The sequence below is a fragment of the Protomyctophum parallelum genome, assembly GCF_964188405.1.
Source record: "Protomyctophum parallelum genome assembly, chromosome: 20".
Taxonomy (NCBI): domain Eukaryota; kingdom Metazoa; phylum Chordata; class Actinopteri; order Myctophiformes; family Myctophidae; genus Protomyctophum; species Protomyctophum parallelum.
Window position 1 is genome coordinate 40503011 of NC_139718.1, and position 15068 is coordinate 40518078.

Sequence of the window (15068 nt, forward strand, 5' to 3'; positions counted from 1 at the left end):
TTTGAAAGAGAATTGCGTTACGTGATTTATCGACATAAAAAATTAAAAAGAAAACAAGCGCAATTTAGATTGACCAAAGCTGATATAGTGCCTGGCTGGCGTCGTGTGTCTTTGGGGCTGTTTGGACTTGGGCATAGCCGTTTTTATGAATTCATCACTCGGCTATAGTCTGAGAATAAGGGAGGTGGACAGTTCCTGGCGAGCCAATCTGTATTGCCGAACACACTCGAATGCACAACCCAATTTTTATTTTTCTGTTCTCGCAATCAGTGGGGTTAAATAGTGCTGGCATCCTGCTGTTTTTGGAGCCGTTTGGAGTTGCCTATAGCCATTGTCATTAATATACCACTCAATTATGCTCAGGTTATGCTCAATGACACATTGAGTGTTTGTTTGGTTACAGCGAGGGTCTCCCTGGCGGTCCAAGTCTTTAGTTAATCCATTCTGACCTGAGATCAGATTCATACGAGGTTTCCACTGGACACACACTGGTCTGATTAACCCATTCTGACCTGAGATCAGATTAAAAAAATGTCAGTCGTTCTTCGATTTTTCAAAAATAGCAGACCTACAAGCTCGTATCGCGCCACTCGGTGGCGCGATATGAGCTTGTAGATCTGCTATTTTTCAATAGCTAAAGCATAACATGATGCCGACACCAAAATGGGTGCCCGTTCAGAATGGGTTAACAGAACATGCATTGTTACAGCGAGGGTCTCCCTGTCCGTCCACGTCTTTTAATTAACAGAACATCCATTGTCAGACCACGATAACAATGTTCTCCAATGAGGGAAGAGAACTCATACAGCAGTTGGTTCCCAAAGTGGGGTCCTTGATGGAGTTCCAGGGGGTCTCCCCAGCTAAATGATAGTTTGGAACCAAACTCCGAGAGTGTACAAACGGAAACCACGTGGACCTTAACGGGTCCGTCTTCACACAGGTGTGATTTTTGAGTGGTGCAACCACTCCAAGGAACAGCAATGTCCGTGACGTTATAACCCACCCGCCTATGTTACTGTGTGAGCACGAGTATGACTATTAGTACCAGTAGGGGCGCTGTTGTGCCAGAAACAGAGAGAGAGAGAGACAGTGCAGCGTGGACGTGCACCATCAGTCTCACCACGCCCCGACACAGCCTGCAGGGTTCTCTGTGGACGTCGTCCTGAAATGGACCTCTCTTTGGAACCACAACACCCAGAATTCAATTAAATACAGCTGAATGTCAGACGGATGGATGGAGCCCAAGGCAAGTTTATATATATATATATATATCTGAGCCGTCGTACATCAGCATGGTTCACCCCGGGATGTAATTTAGTACAAATCCACGACATTTATAATGTTCTGCTGCTCTACTTACACCTTGGTATTTCTTTTTCCTAGTTTTTTACTGCGAGAGAGAGAGAGAGAGAGAGGGAGGGGTTAGGCCAATTATTTCCTCCCCACATACATTTTCCGTGTGTTGACACTGTTGTCGTGTGTGCTATACTGGCTCACCTGCCAGTGAGGAGCCCCCACCGAGAGGAGGTAAAGAATTGGGCCAATCCTGTCCGTATAATATGTACTGTAGACCAAGCCCGACAAAGCCGGACGGTGATTCGACCACCCAGCCTCCGCGTTCGATGGTGGGCAGGTTCTTCATCACTGCACGCAACACCCCTAACCTATACACTGTTTGACTATACAATAGCTATGAGGTATAGTCTATGTTGCTCAGTCAAACCAGCTATATATAACCAAGGGATTTGCTATAGAGTCACGGTGTGTTTCACTCTCATTATACTCGGCTGCTTTTCAAACAGAACATGTTTAACCTGCATAAGTAGTGTGTTAGATGACCGCGATAATGTCGGGGCATTTATCACGATAACGACGGTATTATGTGTTTACATATCCCAACGTGGTACTTGTATGTGTAATGGTCGTGAGGTGTGCTTGCAGTTTTCCACCGCGGTCGCGATCGTGGATTTCAACAATGCCACGCCAGACTCCCCGGTCCTTCATTGCCGTCCCCCAGTTCCTGCCTACTGATGTCCCTATTAGCGATGACATCAGGGAAAACGACAGCTTTCTACCTCTGGTCTGCTTTGAGGCAGGACTCCAGAGAAGAAGGGAAGATACAATGTAGTATTGCGTTATTAGAGAGGCTCCAATAATCGGCCAGCGATCGGTGATCAGCCATATCGGCCGATATTCACTCTGATCGGTAATCAGCATTTACCCTATCTGTGATCGGCAATTCACCCTATCAGGAGAAACGGATCTTTTACACCATTTAAGTGGTATAAATGTCAATCATATATATATATATATATAAAGCATTTTTGTGACAGGCCTATAAACATTCTCCCTTCCTCCCCTTCACACAGGAACAGTTTTGACGTGGGTTTTGACATATAATCATTTTGCAACATTTCACAAGATCAGTATCGGTATCGGACCTAAGTCCCCAAAAAACCTGCTCGGAGCATCACTAATGCATATGCATATAGGCTCCATTTATGTAACTTAAATAGTACTTTATGTAGACATAGCAGTCTAGTCTATACACTTATAGTTTCATTAGATATATGATATTCCACTGTTTTAAGCTTATACTGTACGTATGATTCACGATGACTTTCTTTTTTAATGTATTTGATGTATCACCATGTTTTTTTTTGTTCTTGCTTACGGTAAATCGCTCTGGATTAACCCATTCTGACCGGGGACCCATTTTGGTGTTAGCATCATGTCGTGCTTTAGCTATTTAAAAATAGCAGATCTACAAGCTCATATCGCGCCACCGAGTGGCGCGATACGAGCTTGTAGGTCTGCTATTTTTTTTTAATCAAAGAACGACTGACATTTTTTTAGAATCTGATCTCAGGTCAGAATGGGTTAAGAGGGTCTGCTAAATGCCTAAATGGTATGCTGCGTGAGAGCAGGCTGATTTGATGAAATATGACAGTTACATCATAATGCCTGTACAGTCTGCAGGAAAACCTAGAGGAGAGGAGAGGGGGTGGGGGGGGGGGGGTACTAACAGAAGCCACAGAGAAGAAATAATAGGTGAGCGGGAATGGAGGGAGGGGGGGGAGGGGGAGGGGGGGGATGGGCAACAGAACGATCACACAGGCAGTCTATTAAAGCCATCACATTCCCTCTAAATGCCTGTGATAGTCTGTTAAGTATACGCTATTACTGAGAGGTGTCAGGGAGAGCGTGCATATGATGGCTATAGCTGCATTTTAAAGCACTTTAATTCACTCTGAGACTCTCGGTCTCCACCGGGAAGAAAATCTCCATGGTTCAAACGAAAGTATACCAACAAATTGCAGATCTACAAGCTCAAGACGAGGCACGACGTGAGACGTTTTGAGCCGCTATAGTAGGTTACATAGCGGAAAGCGATTTTGTAACGTCACTGAGTACTATAAAGAATAACAGTTTAAGTTCAAATTTTATTCTGACCCCTACACGAAAAGGCCCTCGATCGTTTTTCCTGACCCCTTATCCAGCATTTATACATTATGGATCATTATAGTGTGGACTTAGACTGTTATTCGTCTATAGTAGTCGATTGTCCTTGGTGCACTGGTTAGGCTTCAATGCCGAGGTACAGACAGACAGACGTACAGACAGACAGACGTACAGACAGACAGACAGACGTACAGACAGACAGACGTACAGACAGACGCACAGACACTGATGCATGCTCTCTGCTGCCTGAGTCACGGAACCCGAGACTCTGCCCGGCCCGACTAATTACCGTGCACTTTGGAACCCTATACCCTATACGCGAAAACGTCGGGTATATAGGGTCGGGTTCGGGCCGAAATGTGAGAACTCTGCTCTGGTGTAGAAGTGGAAGAAGAAGTATTGGAAATTGGAAATACTAAAATAAAGGACAAATACCTCAATGTGTGGAGTATCTATAGGCTCATACGAGGTTTCCACCTGACCGCAACGATATAGGCTCTTAAATACACACCACTACTACTCGGAGAGAGTACGGAGGACAAAGAGACGAGGGGGGGGGGGGGGGGGGGGGTGGGGGGGTGTGGGGGGGGTGGGGGGGGTGGGGGGGGGGGGTTGGTATATCCACAGCTTCCAGGTTCATCAGCAGAGGCAGAGATTGGTCCTTTTCAGACTCGGGAGAGTGTTCAGCGTTTAACCCATTTAGACCTGACTGACACTATAGATTATACAAATGTCTTCTAAATTATTGATTTTTTCGGGCCTTTTCAGAAAATCCGGGTGTTTCTACAGTGTGGTTCTCAACCTTTTTCATGTCAAGGACCCCCAGAATTATCTGTATTTGGCCGCGGACCCCCATCTGAAAATATGTTGTTCCCCCCCCCCCCCCCCCAGAAGCAAAGATTTGAGTTAAAAACGTTTGCTCTGAAAGAATATTTTCACATTTCCAAGATTTAAAAAAAAAAGACCTATACAAGCTGTAGATCTGCTATTTTTCAATAGCTAAAGTATATTAAACATAATGCTTAAACACCGAAAGGGGTTCCCGTCTAACATGGGTTAAGGCCGTCGCTATAGGAACGACAACGCCATGGGTCCTTTCAGAGAGTGTTCAGCGAGGAACGCAGCAGCACCCATTGTACAAGGAACGTTCCTGATGCGTCTTACCCACCTCATATAATTTGTGCGTCTTGAACCTTTGTATAATTCCGTATCCCCCTCCACACTTCACACAGGTATGATTACTTGCGCAAGCAGAGGGCGTGCATACTTAGTTTAGACTAGTCATTGGTTAGACATGGGTGAAGGTTAGGTTTAGGTGTGCTGCCCCGTGGGAAGTTAGGGTTAGGGTGAGGGTTTGAGATAGGTTGTAGTTGTAGGACTAATGACTGGTCTAACCAATGACTAGTCTAAACCACCTTTGCGTGTGCACCCCAAATAGGGTATGTTTAGTGTTAGCCGTGGAACATGACTCTCGTATTCATACGAGAGTCATGATGTAACTTCACCCTGGTTTTTGCGAACGCTACATTTACAAATAATTAAAATATATAAACATTCGCATTTCAAATATAAAGTACTCACAAAGTGTCCCACGGGTGTTAGTTAGTAGCAGCGCCAGCGATTAGAATTTCTGCATCCCGCGTTGTTTAATAAAAAGCATTTTTATCCGAGGTGTTATTTTGCCATTGGCTTTCAACTACGCGCCCCTATCGGTCGGGAGGAGGGGGTCACTCGGTGTGTTCGATATAGGTACGCTGACCGCCCTGCCAATACAGACTAATAGGCGAGTGCGCTCCCGGTGTGCAACTGTGGATTTCCCAAACGAACCCCGTTTGAAAAAAGTAGCCGGGGAGCTCGGACAAAAATGCTTTTTATTAAACAACGCGGGACGCAGCAATTCTAATCGCTGGCGCTGCTACTAACTAACACCCGTGGGACACTTTGTGAGTACTTTATATTTGAAATCTGAATGTTTATATATACGGAAATCTTGTAAATGCAGCGAGCGCAAAAAACAGGGCAAAGTTACTGCATGACTGTCATGATAATCATCATGGCAGTCATGTTCCAGGGCTAGTTTAGTGTATGCATACATACATGTTCTGTCTGTCTGTCTGTCTGTCTAGAATGGTGGTCCTTTATTGGCTGTTGATGGTGACGTAACTACGGTATACGTTTCAAGGTTGGTATAAGGTCAATAACGGGTCTAAAGGATTTAGAACGGCAGCTGAAATAGACATTAGTTAGTAGCAGTATACTTGCGCGCTCTGTGTGCACACAAGGCGCAGGTCGGCAGCTTGACAAAGTGCATTTCTAGTTGTGTTCGTGTTTTGATTAGGTGTGCAGCGATGCTCGTCTGGAGCACGGGTACTAGATGGCCATTTCAACCAATCAGATCGATTCCCTCGAAGAGGGCATTACTCCGAAAGGCCTATTGCAGAAAACAGGGAGACGGATGGAGACGAGAAAAAACATATTCTTCCCCAGCCCTTGTTCTTTGGCTATCTCACTTCTCTAATTTGGAGATAAGTGGTTTCTGCCCCGACGACAGCGATAGCCGTTTTGGACTCACAAGGTTTCCACCTGACTTTGAGGATATTGCCGTCGTGGCCCTGAAGCCATGGAACTGCTTATATACACCTCATAAAGTCACGACAATGGCTGAGTCACCACCGCATCCTTTAAAGTCACCTGTGAACTTTAAATCTCTCTCTCTCTCTATCTCTCTCTGTGTGTGTGTGTGTGTGTGTGTGTGTGTGCGTGTGTGTGTGCATGCGTGCGTGCGTGCGTGTGTGTGTGTGTGTGTGTGCGTGCGTGCGGTTTATTTCACATTATTGTACTGATATTTTGCAGGGATTTGCAGCTCAAAGGGCTTCGGGACACACAGAGAAAACCCAGGAGGTCCACTGACCGTTCAATGTTCAGGTTGTGTGGGGGTAATTGAGGTCATAAAATGAAAAAATAAGAATTAATGGAAATTAAAGGAGAATTCCATACTAAAAGGCTTTCTTACCTTTCTTTGTAGTTGTTACGTCCCCACCAAAGAGGTCCAGGTGTTATTTTGTGCAAAAGCTCCTTATTGGCTATTTCCCCTACCATAAGCCCTAAATGAATTGCATTGAATTGAATGGGAATTAAATGGGGCTATGGGGTGTTGTCCTAATTTGCTTATTTCCATCGCTCAAAATTATAATTTCTTTGTATATATCCTCTCTTCATAATGTAAATCATATCCCAAGCGGCACACTTTACTACTTCTTTCGATGGAAATAAGTGAATTCAATGCAATGCAATTCATTGAGGGCTTATGGTAGGGAAAATAGCCAATAAGGAGTTTTTGCACAAAAAAACACCTGGACCTCTTTGGTGGGGACGTAACAACTACAAAGAAAGGTAAGAAAGATAAGAAAGCCTTCTAGCATGGAATTCTCCTTTAATGTCATGAAACCTTTAAAAAAAGCCCATTCACAAGCTCCTACTTGTATCTTAGGTTAATAATAAGTATTATTGTTATTATTGTATTATATTGAGTACAGTTTACATATTGACTTGTCCATGACCCCGTGGTCCATAAAACTCGACCCACTGATTTCACCATGCGGCGGCGAAGGCATCTCATTGGCTGAGCATCAGCTGCGATTGGCTAGAATTGATACTGCAGCTTTACAACCAGGAAGTGTGCATGCCGACCAAGCACTTCTCTTTGCTTTATACTGCTTGTCGTGACTCATGGCCCTCGTGACTATCTCTCTCTCTGCGTGTGTGTGCGTGCGTGCGTGCGTGCGTGCGTGCGTGTGTGCGTGTGTGTGTGTGTGTGTGTGTGTGTGTGTGTGTGTGTGTGTGTGTGTGTGTGTGTGTGAGATATGGGGACAAAAGGAACCATCACTTCCACAGTAAAATGTTGACGTCAGAGTTCTCACGGAGAGTCTGCAGGGAGTCATGGACAGTTCACTGTGGTTTTGGAACAGCCTGTGATCAGTAAACTACTGCCTTCACTGGTAGTTTAACTGCTATACTCTCACTGTAGACAACAGTTACAGGTAGTAACCAATCGATTATTATGTAGTTCTTGTTGATCACTTTATCAATTCATTGAATAATGGTGATATGTTTTCTCTATATTAATCAAATGATCACATTGATTAGTCTGATTATAACTTTGTTGCATGAATTGATGAATTGAATACACATGAGGACACAATGGAAACAAGCCCTCAGGGCTTTTTACCTGACATTATCTTATAACTGTAACTTTTGTACTGTTTGCAAACTGTTAATAAAGTATTCAATCAATCCAACCAATCAGTGTTGCAGGAAAACTGAAAAATCTACAAGATAACTACGCGGTTGTGAACTTTTACATCTGCTATTTTGTATATAAGAATCACACCCGTGTGAAGTGAGGGGCGCTCTTATCATCGTGAAGAAATGAAAAAATCTGCACCACCAATTGATGCTCCTAAAATATCTTTACTGCTCTTATCATCGTACATCATCATGACGTAAAATAGACACTATGCGACCCTAATATGACACTATGATGTAAAATGTCAATGGGAATCTTTGTTTGTGTAGGACAAAAATGGACACTAAGCCGATTTGCTCAGACACTATGACAATTTTCCATTCATTGTCAATGGGAATGTAATGCTAGGAGGGGCTGGCGCCCCTCAAAAAACAAATGCTGAAAAAAAGAAGCTACATTTCATTACATGTTTCAGTATTTTTTGTTTAAATTGATCATCGAGTACGTTTTTAAATAATCAATGGAGTCGATTAGTTTGATTAACTGCCTACAACTTGTCACCATGAAGTGCTGTGCATGTTGTCTAATTCCAGGTGACGTTCTATATCCTTTTGTTCCAACTAGCTTTGATTCCAGTGTTCAGGGGTACCGGGGTGGGATTCCCGGTGTCCAGAGGTGCAGGGTGGACCGTTGCCATGGAGACACGCCTGCAGCACCTGAGGAGCATTTTCACCGTGGAGCCAATCATCTTCCTGTACATGACCGCAACCTTCCTGGTAACGCCGTGCTACCAACAACTCATCATCACCAAGGTAACCAACAACCAGACGCCTGATTGGTTGGCATGTGTGCTACTGGTATGAAGGGGATATGGATTGATGTCAACTTAGATAGGAATATTTTATTATAGCATGGTTTGGCTGGCTGGCTGGCGGGCGGGCGGGCAGGCAGGCAGGCAGGGTAACTGGACTAAGCTCAAGAACTTGTTTACAGCCAGGCCCTGCTCATAGAACATTTCATGGTAGGGGTTCAATGCCTTGTCCAAGGGCACTTCAGCGGTGGTAATTTTCAGCTGCCTCTCAGGCAGGCAGGCAGGCAGGCAGGCGACAGATTCCAAGAATCAGGCGCACCGATACTGAAAGCAGCCTTTCCCGGTTCAGAGTTGGCAAAAGGAGCCAGGAAGCTAGTTAAAAAAGATAGAAGGACTGCACTCGTTAAAAGCAGCTGACCTGTACTTCCACTTTTATGGTAGTTGTTTATCCCCCTCTGCAAATACCTGCTGCTGCTGGAGTCGTAACACCTCTGTCATGTAACAATCCTCTGGTCAGGACACTGTACAGTGTACAGTGTCAATTACTTTATTACAATTACTTATTTTAAAGTTATTTTGTTATAGTGTACAGTGTACACTATAACAAAATAACTTTAAAATGTAATTTAGACATTTAGACAGAATGTTATAGTGTCATTGTTTGCCTGCTATCCTACAGTTTCAATGTACATATCACTATGACTTAAAGGACCACTTCATCACTTTTCAACCTATACCTTCATATAATAGCTGGTCCTCACTAATGATCATGATAAAATGGCACGATTATTTTTCTACTCGGTCTGTGTCTCATAGGAGGGCTGTGGGCAGTTCAGAAACCCAGTGACATCATCGATGGGGAATCCAAGCTAATAGAAACGGCAGGCTTTCTATTCCTGAAATGTTGCAATGCGATAATGGAAGCCATCGTTCTCACGATAATAAATATCTAAATATCTTTTTATTTGTATCTTGAACTGCCCTAATATGAGACATACAGTAGACTGAGTAGAAATAAATTGTGCTATTTTATCATGAATCCATTTCATCATGAACATTAGTGAGGACCAATTATATGAAGGTAGGTTAAATTCGGAGGTCCTTGACGTGAACATGTTTTAAAAGCGCGAGTGGTGTTCAGGTTGTGTGTCATTGTTGCATTGTTGGGGCTCTTTAAGCCCCGGACGGAAATGACCAGACTACTAATTATCACAGTATTAATTTAGTAATTTCCCTACAGCCCTGTTATTATCAGCCTAATTAAATCATCAAGGCCTTTTGGCCCCGACTTTGACCGGTGCAAAGAAAACTAAACATGGTTATTGTCAGTCAGTGGACCGTGTGTGTGTGTGTGTGTGTGTGTGCGCGCGTGCGTGCATGCATGCACAGAAGCACATACAGAAACATAATCACCAGACAGGCCAGGCGACGTGTTTACTTCAGCGAAACTAATACGTTTACTTTGGACAAACAAAGTCATGGTCATTAGCTACAGTATAGTATTAGGCCTGCTGTGTGCATTGTTTATACTGTGTGTGTGTGTGTGTGTGTGTGTGTGTGTGTGTGTGTGTGTGTGCACGTGCGTGCGTGCGTGCATGCACATATATTGACACCTAATGTAATGGTATTTATGCCATGTGAGGCGGTGCAGTTGGCATCTATTCTGGGATATTGTTATTAGTACACAAAACACACAGCCAGGCACACTAGTTAGGCGTGCGTGTGCGTGCATGCGTGTCATTAAGACCAGAGTTCTACAAAAACCCTATGTTCCTATATCCGTGGTGCTCAATGTCAAAGACCACCGCCACCTCATTATATGCCTCAATATGCCAACGCCGTCCCTCACCTCATATCACCTCGATCTGAGCCTCAATATCCAAGAAATACACACTTGTATTCCGTGTGGACGACGTTTGGGCATTTCAATGGGGTCACACTGCGAAAGCAAGCGGCGGGAAGCTAAAATACGGTAAATATAACGGTATACGTACTTGATTAATAAATAGAAATCAAAGAATGACGAGATTCTCGTCATCTGGCACAGGCGGGTTTAAGCGCTAGGAGAAATTTCGACACTCATCATCAAGGGTCGGATATAGGCCCCTGCCCTATGGGCCACATGGCCATGCAAGGCATACTGTCACAAAGACATTTTCAAAACAGCAATGGCTACACAGTGCTCACAATATAACGCCGTGAAAATATATCTCTTACAACACATAAATCAGTTTCAGTTTAGTTTATTTTCGGCATTTCTTGGGGACAAAACAATTATGCATTTCATTCTGTGCAATGCACAACGGTGTAATTTAGAACAAGAACGCAGCCAATTTTGCGCCGTGCATGCATGGGCACAATCTCAAAAGTGCATGGTATAGCCTAGTGTTCTTCGGGGTGCACACGCAGATCCGACACACCAAAGGTCAGAAGCGCTGGGACATGCGATGTGATGCGATAATGCGATGGTCCGACAAGCGCTGCTCCCGTGCTTGCGCTTATCGGTTTGGTTAGGGATTGAGGTTTCGGATCAATAGTATGTGGGAACTAAAGCCTGTACCCGTGTTCTTCAAGTTCCTTATTATGCCAGTGGACTTGACTATACCATGGTCAAGTCCACTGGCATAATAAAGTGTCCAAGATTCTGAGAAAAGGGGACGGGGAGAAGCGTTAAGAAGGGCCTTGCAAACCTGAAGCGAGGAACGCAGGCGTTGTTGCCTGGATCAACACAGGTCTCCTCCAGGTCTGTTGAAGAGGGTCTGGATCAACACAGGTCTCCTCCAGGTCTGTTGAAGAGGGTCTGGACCAACACAGGTCTCCTCCAGGTCTGTTGAAGAGGGTCTGGATCAACACAGGTCTCCTCCAGGTCTGTTGAAGAGGGTCTGGATCAACACAGGTCTCCTCCAGGTCTGTTGAAGAGGGTCTGGATCAACACAGGTCTCCTCCAGGTCTGTTGAAGAGGGTCTGGATCAACACAGGTCTCCTCCAGGTCTGTTGAAGAGGGTCTGGATCAACACAGGTCTCCTCCAGGTCTGTTGAAGAGGGTCTGGACCAACACAGGTCTCCTCCAGGTCTGTTGAAGAGGGTCTGGACCAACACAGGTCTCCTCCAGGTCTGTTGAAGAGGGTCTGGATCAACACAGGTCTCCTCCAGGTCTGTTGAAGAGGGTCTGGATCAACACAGGTCTCCTCCAGGTCTGTTGAAGAGGGTCTGGATCAACACAGGTCTCCTCCAGGTCTGGATCAACACAGGTCTCCTCCAGGTCTGGATCAACACAGGTCTCCTCCAGGTCTGGATCAACACAGGTCTCCTCCAGGTCTGGATCAACACAGGTCTCCTCCAGGTCTGGATCAACACAGGTCTCCTCCAGGTCTGGATCAACACAGGTCCAGGTCTGTTGAAGAGGGTCTGGATCAATACAGGTCTCCTCCAGGTCTGTTGAAGAGGGTCTGGATCAACACAGGTCTCCTCCAGGTCTGTTGAAGAGGGCCTGGATCAACACAGGTCTCCTCCAGGTCTGTTGAAGAGGGCCTGGATCAACACAGGTCTCCTCCAGGTCTGTTGAAGAGGGTCTGGATCAACACAGGTCTCCTCCAGGTCTGTTGAAGAGGGTCTGGATCAACACAGGTCTCCTCCAGGTCTGTTGAAGAGGGTCTGGATCAACACAGGTCTCCTCCAGGTCTGTTGAAGAGGGTCTGGATCAACACAGGTCTCCTCCAGGTCTGTTGAAGAGGGTCTGGATCAACACAGGTCTCCTCCAGGTCTGTTGAAGAGGGGCGCGACAACGCAAGCGTAAGAAAAAAGCTAAACCTTATCCAGGTCTGTTGAGTCGCGGGCGTGTGCACGTAACGAGCGCGCACGCGCAACAAATTCACGGGACGGCGCTCACGTGAATACGCTTGCGTTGTCGCACTGCGACTTCTCCAAATTACTATAGGTGCTATAGGTGCGTTTTATCGCTCCCCGTTTGCGAGGCCATTAATGCTTATCGAGCCCTGCCTCAAAACTCCACAGGGACTTGGAAATGATTAGGTAATTCTTTTTGCAGGGCAAGGTTGCCATTTTGGATAACGTTTGAATAATTATTATACTTTACTTTGCCCTAAGTGGGATCTTATCATGCAATTTACAGACTATAGCTGATGAACTGAGCGAACGGGAGAGCCGTCTGAAATGGTTTAGTATTTAGTTCATTCCCGCTGTGCTGTGAGATTTCAAAAGCGACTGGAAAAGCTGGCCCAATGTTCAGTAAAATGTGTTTTTATTCTCTCACTCACTAAGACATCAGGAATACAGGAATAATTTACTTAAATCACTTGACAATACAATGTAACAAATAAGGCTGGAACTAGACCAATTTGAACAGTTCTGAATCAATAATTAATTTTGCTGCCCGAGGGGGTGATGCAGAAAATAAATATATCATAGTGAGCCAGTAACTTTACTGCTAGTTCTTCATCTCACGGTGAATCAGAAACACTGCATGTTCAAACGGTAGACAATATATTTAGACAGTACTACATTAGTTTAGTTTAGTTTATTTGATCATCTTCACAGTTACAAAACAGCTTAGTTAACACATGGTTACATAACAAATAGACAGTATACAGTACATTAAGACACTACATCCATTCATACTGGGTGTGTGTGTACATGTGTGTGTGTGTGTGTGTGTGTGTGTGTGTGTGTGTGTGTGTGTGTGTGTGTGTGTGTGTGTGTGTGTGTGTGTGTGTGTGTGTGTGTGTGTGTGTGTGTGTGTGTGTGTGTGTGTGTGTGTGTGTGTGTGTGTGTGCGCGTGTGCGCGTGTGTGTGTGTCCTGATCATGACGTTAAACTGCTCCGTTGTAACTACCATCGTGAATGTAGTGGGTGCAGATTTAAGATGCATTTGCAACCTCTGTGGACACAGAGGTGTGCTTCAACACCATCGCAAGCTTGTGTGGTGACTGTGAGGTGGTATTGCTTAAGGTAGCCTACTATGCCACCTGGGGAATTGCGCCCCAGGAGATATTTACTAAATGCAATACTGGACACCCGGAGCACGTAAATGACTCCCCAAACACAGATTCAGTAACAGTATATATAGAAACGTGTGTAACCAAAGTACAAAGCTTTATTCACTTCATGGTAAAAGATCAGGATGTTTCTTGGACATAAACAAGTTATTAGTTATTAGTATTCAAGTACTTCAGAATTACATATTGGGACACTCAGGGACCGGTGCTGAGGGTTACCAGGGGGGACAGGGGACCAGCTAACCCGCCCAGGGCAGTGGCACCCCAAACCGCATAGAACACAGCAAAAACAAACTCATGGCACACAATAAAAGGAAAGGGGATACCACTATACCACTGGGACGGGCGTCGATCGCCTGGTCCAGACCCGGAGGCCTCAGCACCGGAACTAGCAAAGAGAGAGTTAAAACACATTAAACGAGAATCCAGACAACACAGGGTTACACTGTTACACAAACAGGTCTCCATAAACAGTGTCCGATAGGACATTCCCGGTTCACAGGCAGAGTTTCTTCCTTTGATTCCTTTGAGTAGTGGATCAGTGGTTGGTCAGTGTTTAACTATCATGATTCAGGCAAGGCAAAACAGCAGCGTGGCTTCCTTTCACCAAGCCCTGGAAACACAAGCCGCAGTGTTACCAGGCCATTTCAATAAGGCGTAAGTTAAGTTAATCAATTATATTACACAAGGAATATCTACACAAACAAACCTATACCACTCATTTAGGGGCAGGATGCACAGTCGGGCAGCCTCCAGGCACACAAGGGGGAGACAACCCGAGAGGGGAGGGTGCCATCCGTGCAGAGACGGACGGTGGCACACAGACTACAAAGCAAGAGACAACCGGTCAATTTCATGACCATAACTCTAGTCAACAATACACTGACAGCAGGCACGAGAGAGGCTTACCTGGCTTGGGCATAATGAAACAAACAATACTGAAGCCCATTAGGCCAGCCTTGTTTGAGGGATATGACACCGGGCGGCGATGCAGGAGTGGACTGGGACATGGTTTCCTCTGGTGGTCCAGCCTGGGACGCACCCGCGGACTGGTTGTTGGTGGCCACAACGTGTAGGATGCATGCCTACACTATACTTGTGCCCATGGAATGCTGGGTGACGTGACATTCTTGTCGTATCGCGACATATTCCTTGATTTTGTGGATGTAACTTTGCTGCACCTGAACTATTTATGTCCTTGTATGCAATTTCCTCTGTGTGGACATAAATAAATTGTTAAAATATCTGTGTGTGTGCGTGTGCGTGTGCGTGTGCGTGCGCGTGCGCACGTGCGTGCATATTTACTTTCTCTCTATTTATTAGACCAACGGTTTTCTCAATGGGGTCCGGCTAAATCATTGATAGGAACTAAATGGACCCTTAACAATTACGTAATTACATACTTTTGTGCTATTTGTTGTTGAAGGAATTATATAAGGGACTTAAGTGGTTCAAGGATGCACATTTCTTGGACACAGGAATGCTTTGTATACTTTGTGTGTGTGTTGGCATTCCTGACTTGAATAACGCTGCTT

At 45.0% G+C, this 15068-nt stretch overlaps 1 protein-coding gene across 1 annotated transcript in view; it reads left to right on the forward strand.

The window, feature by feature from the left end:
* Positions 1-15068, forward strand: part of LOC310877785 (proton-coupled folate transporter) — a gene marked incomplete at its 5' end in the record, with an annotated part of 170275 nt that overhangs the window by 41511 nt on the left and 113696 nt on the right. The window contains one exon of the mRNA XM_083791733.1: positions 8333-8520. Within this exon, the coding sequence (XP_083647859.1) occupies positions 8333-8520 (188 nt within the window). The remainder of the gene's footprint in view (positions 1-8332; positions 8521-15068) is intronic.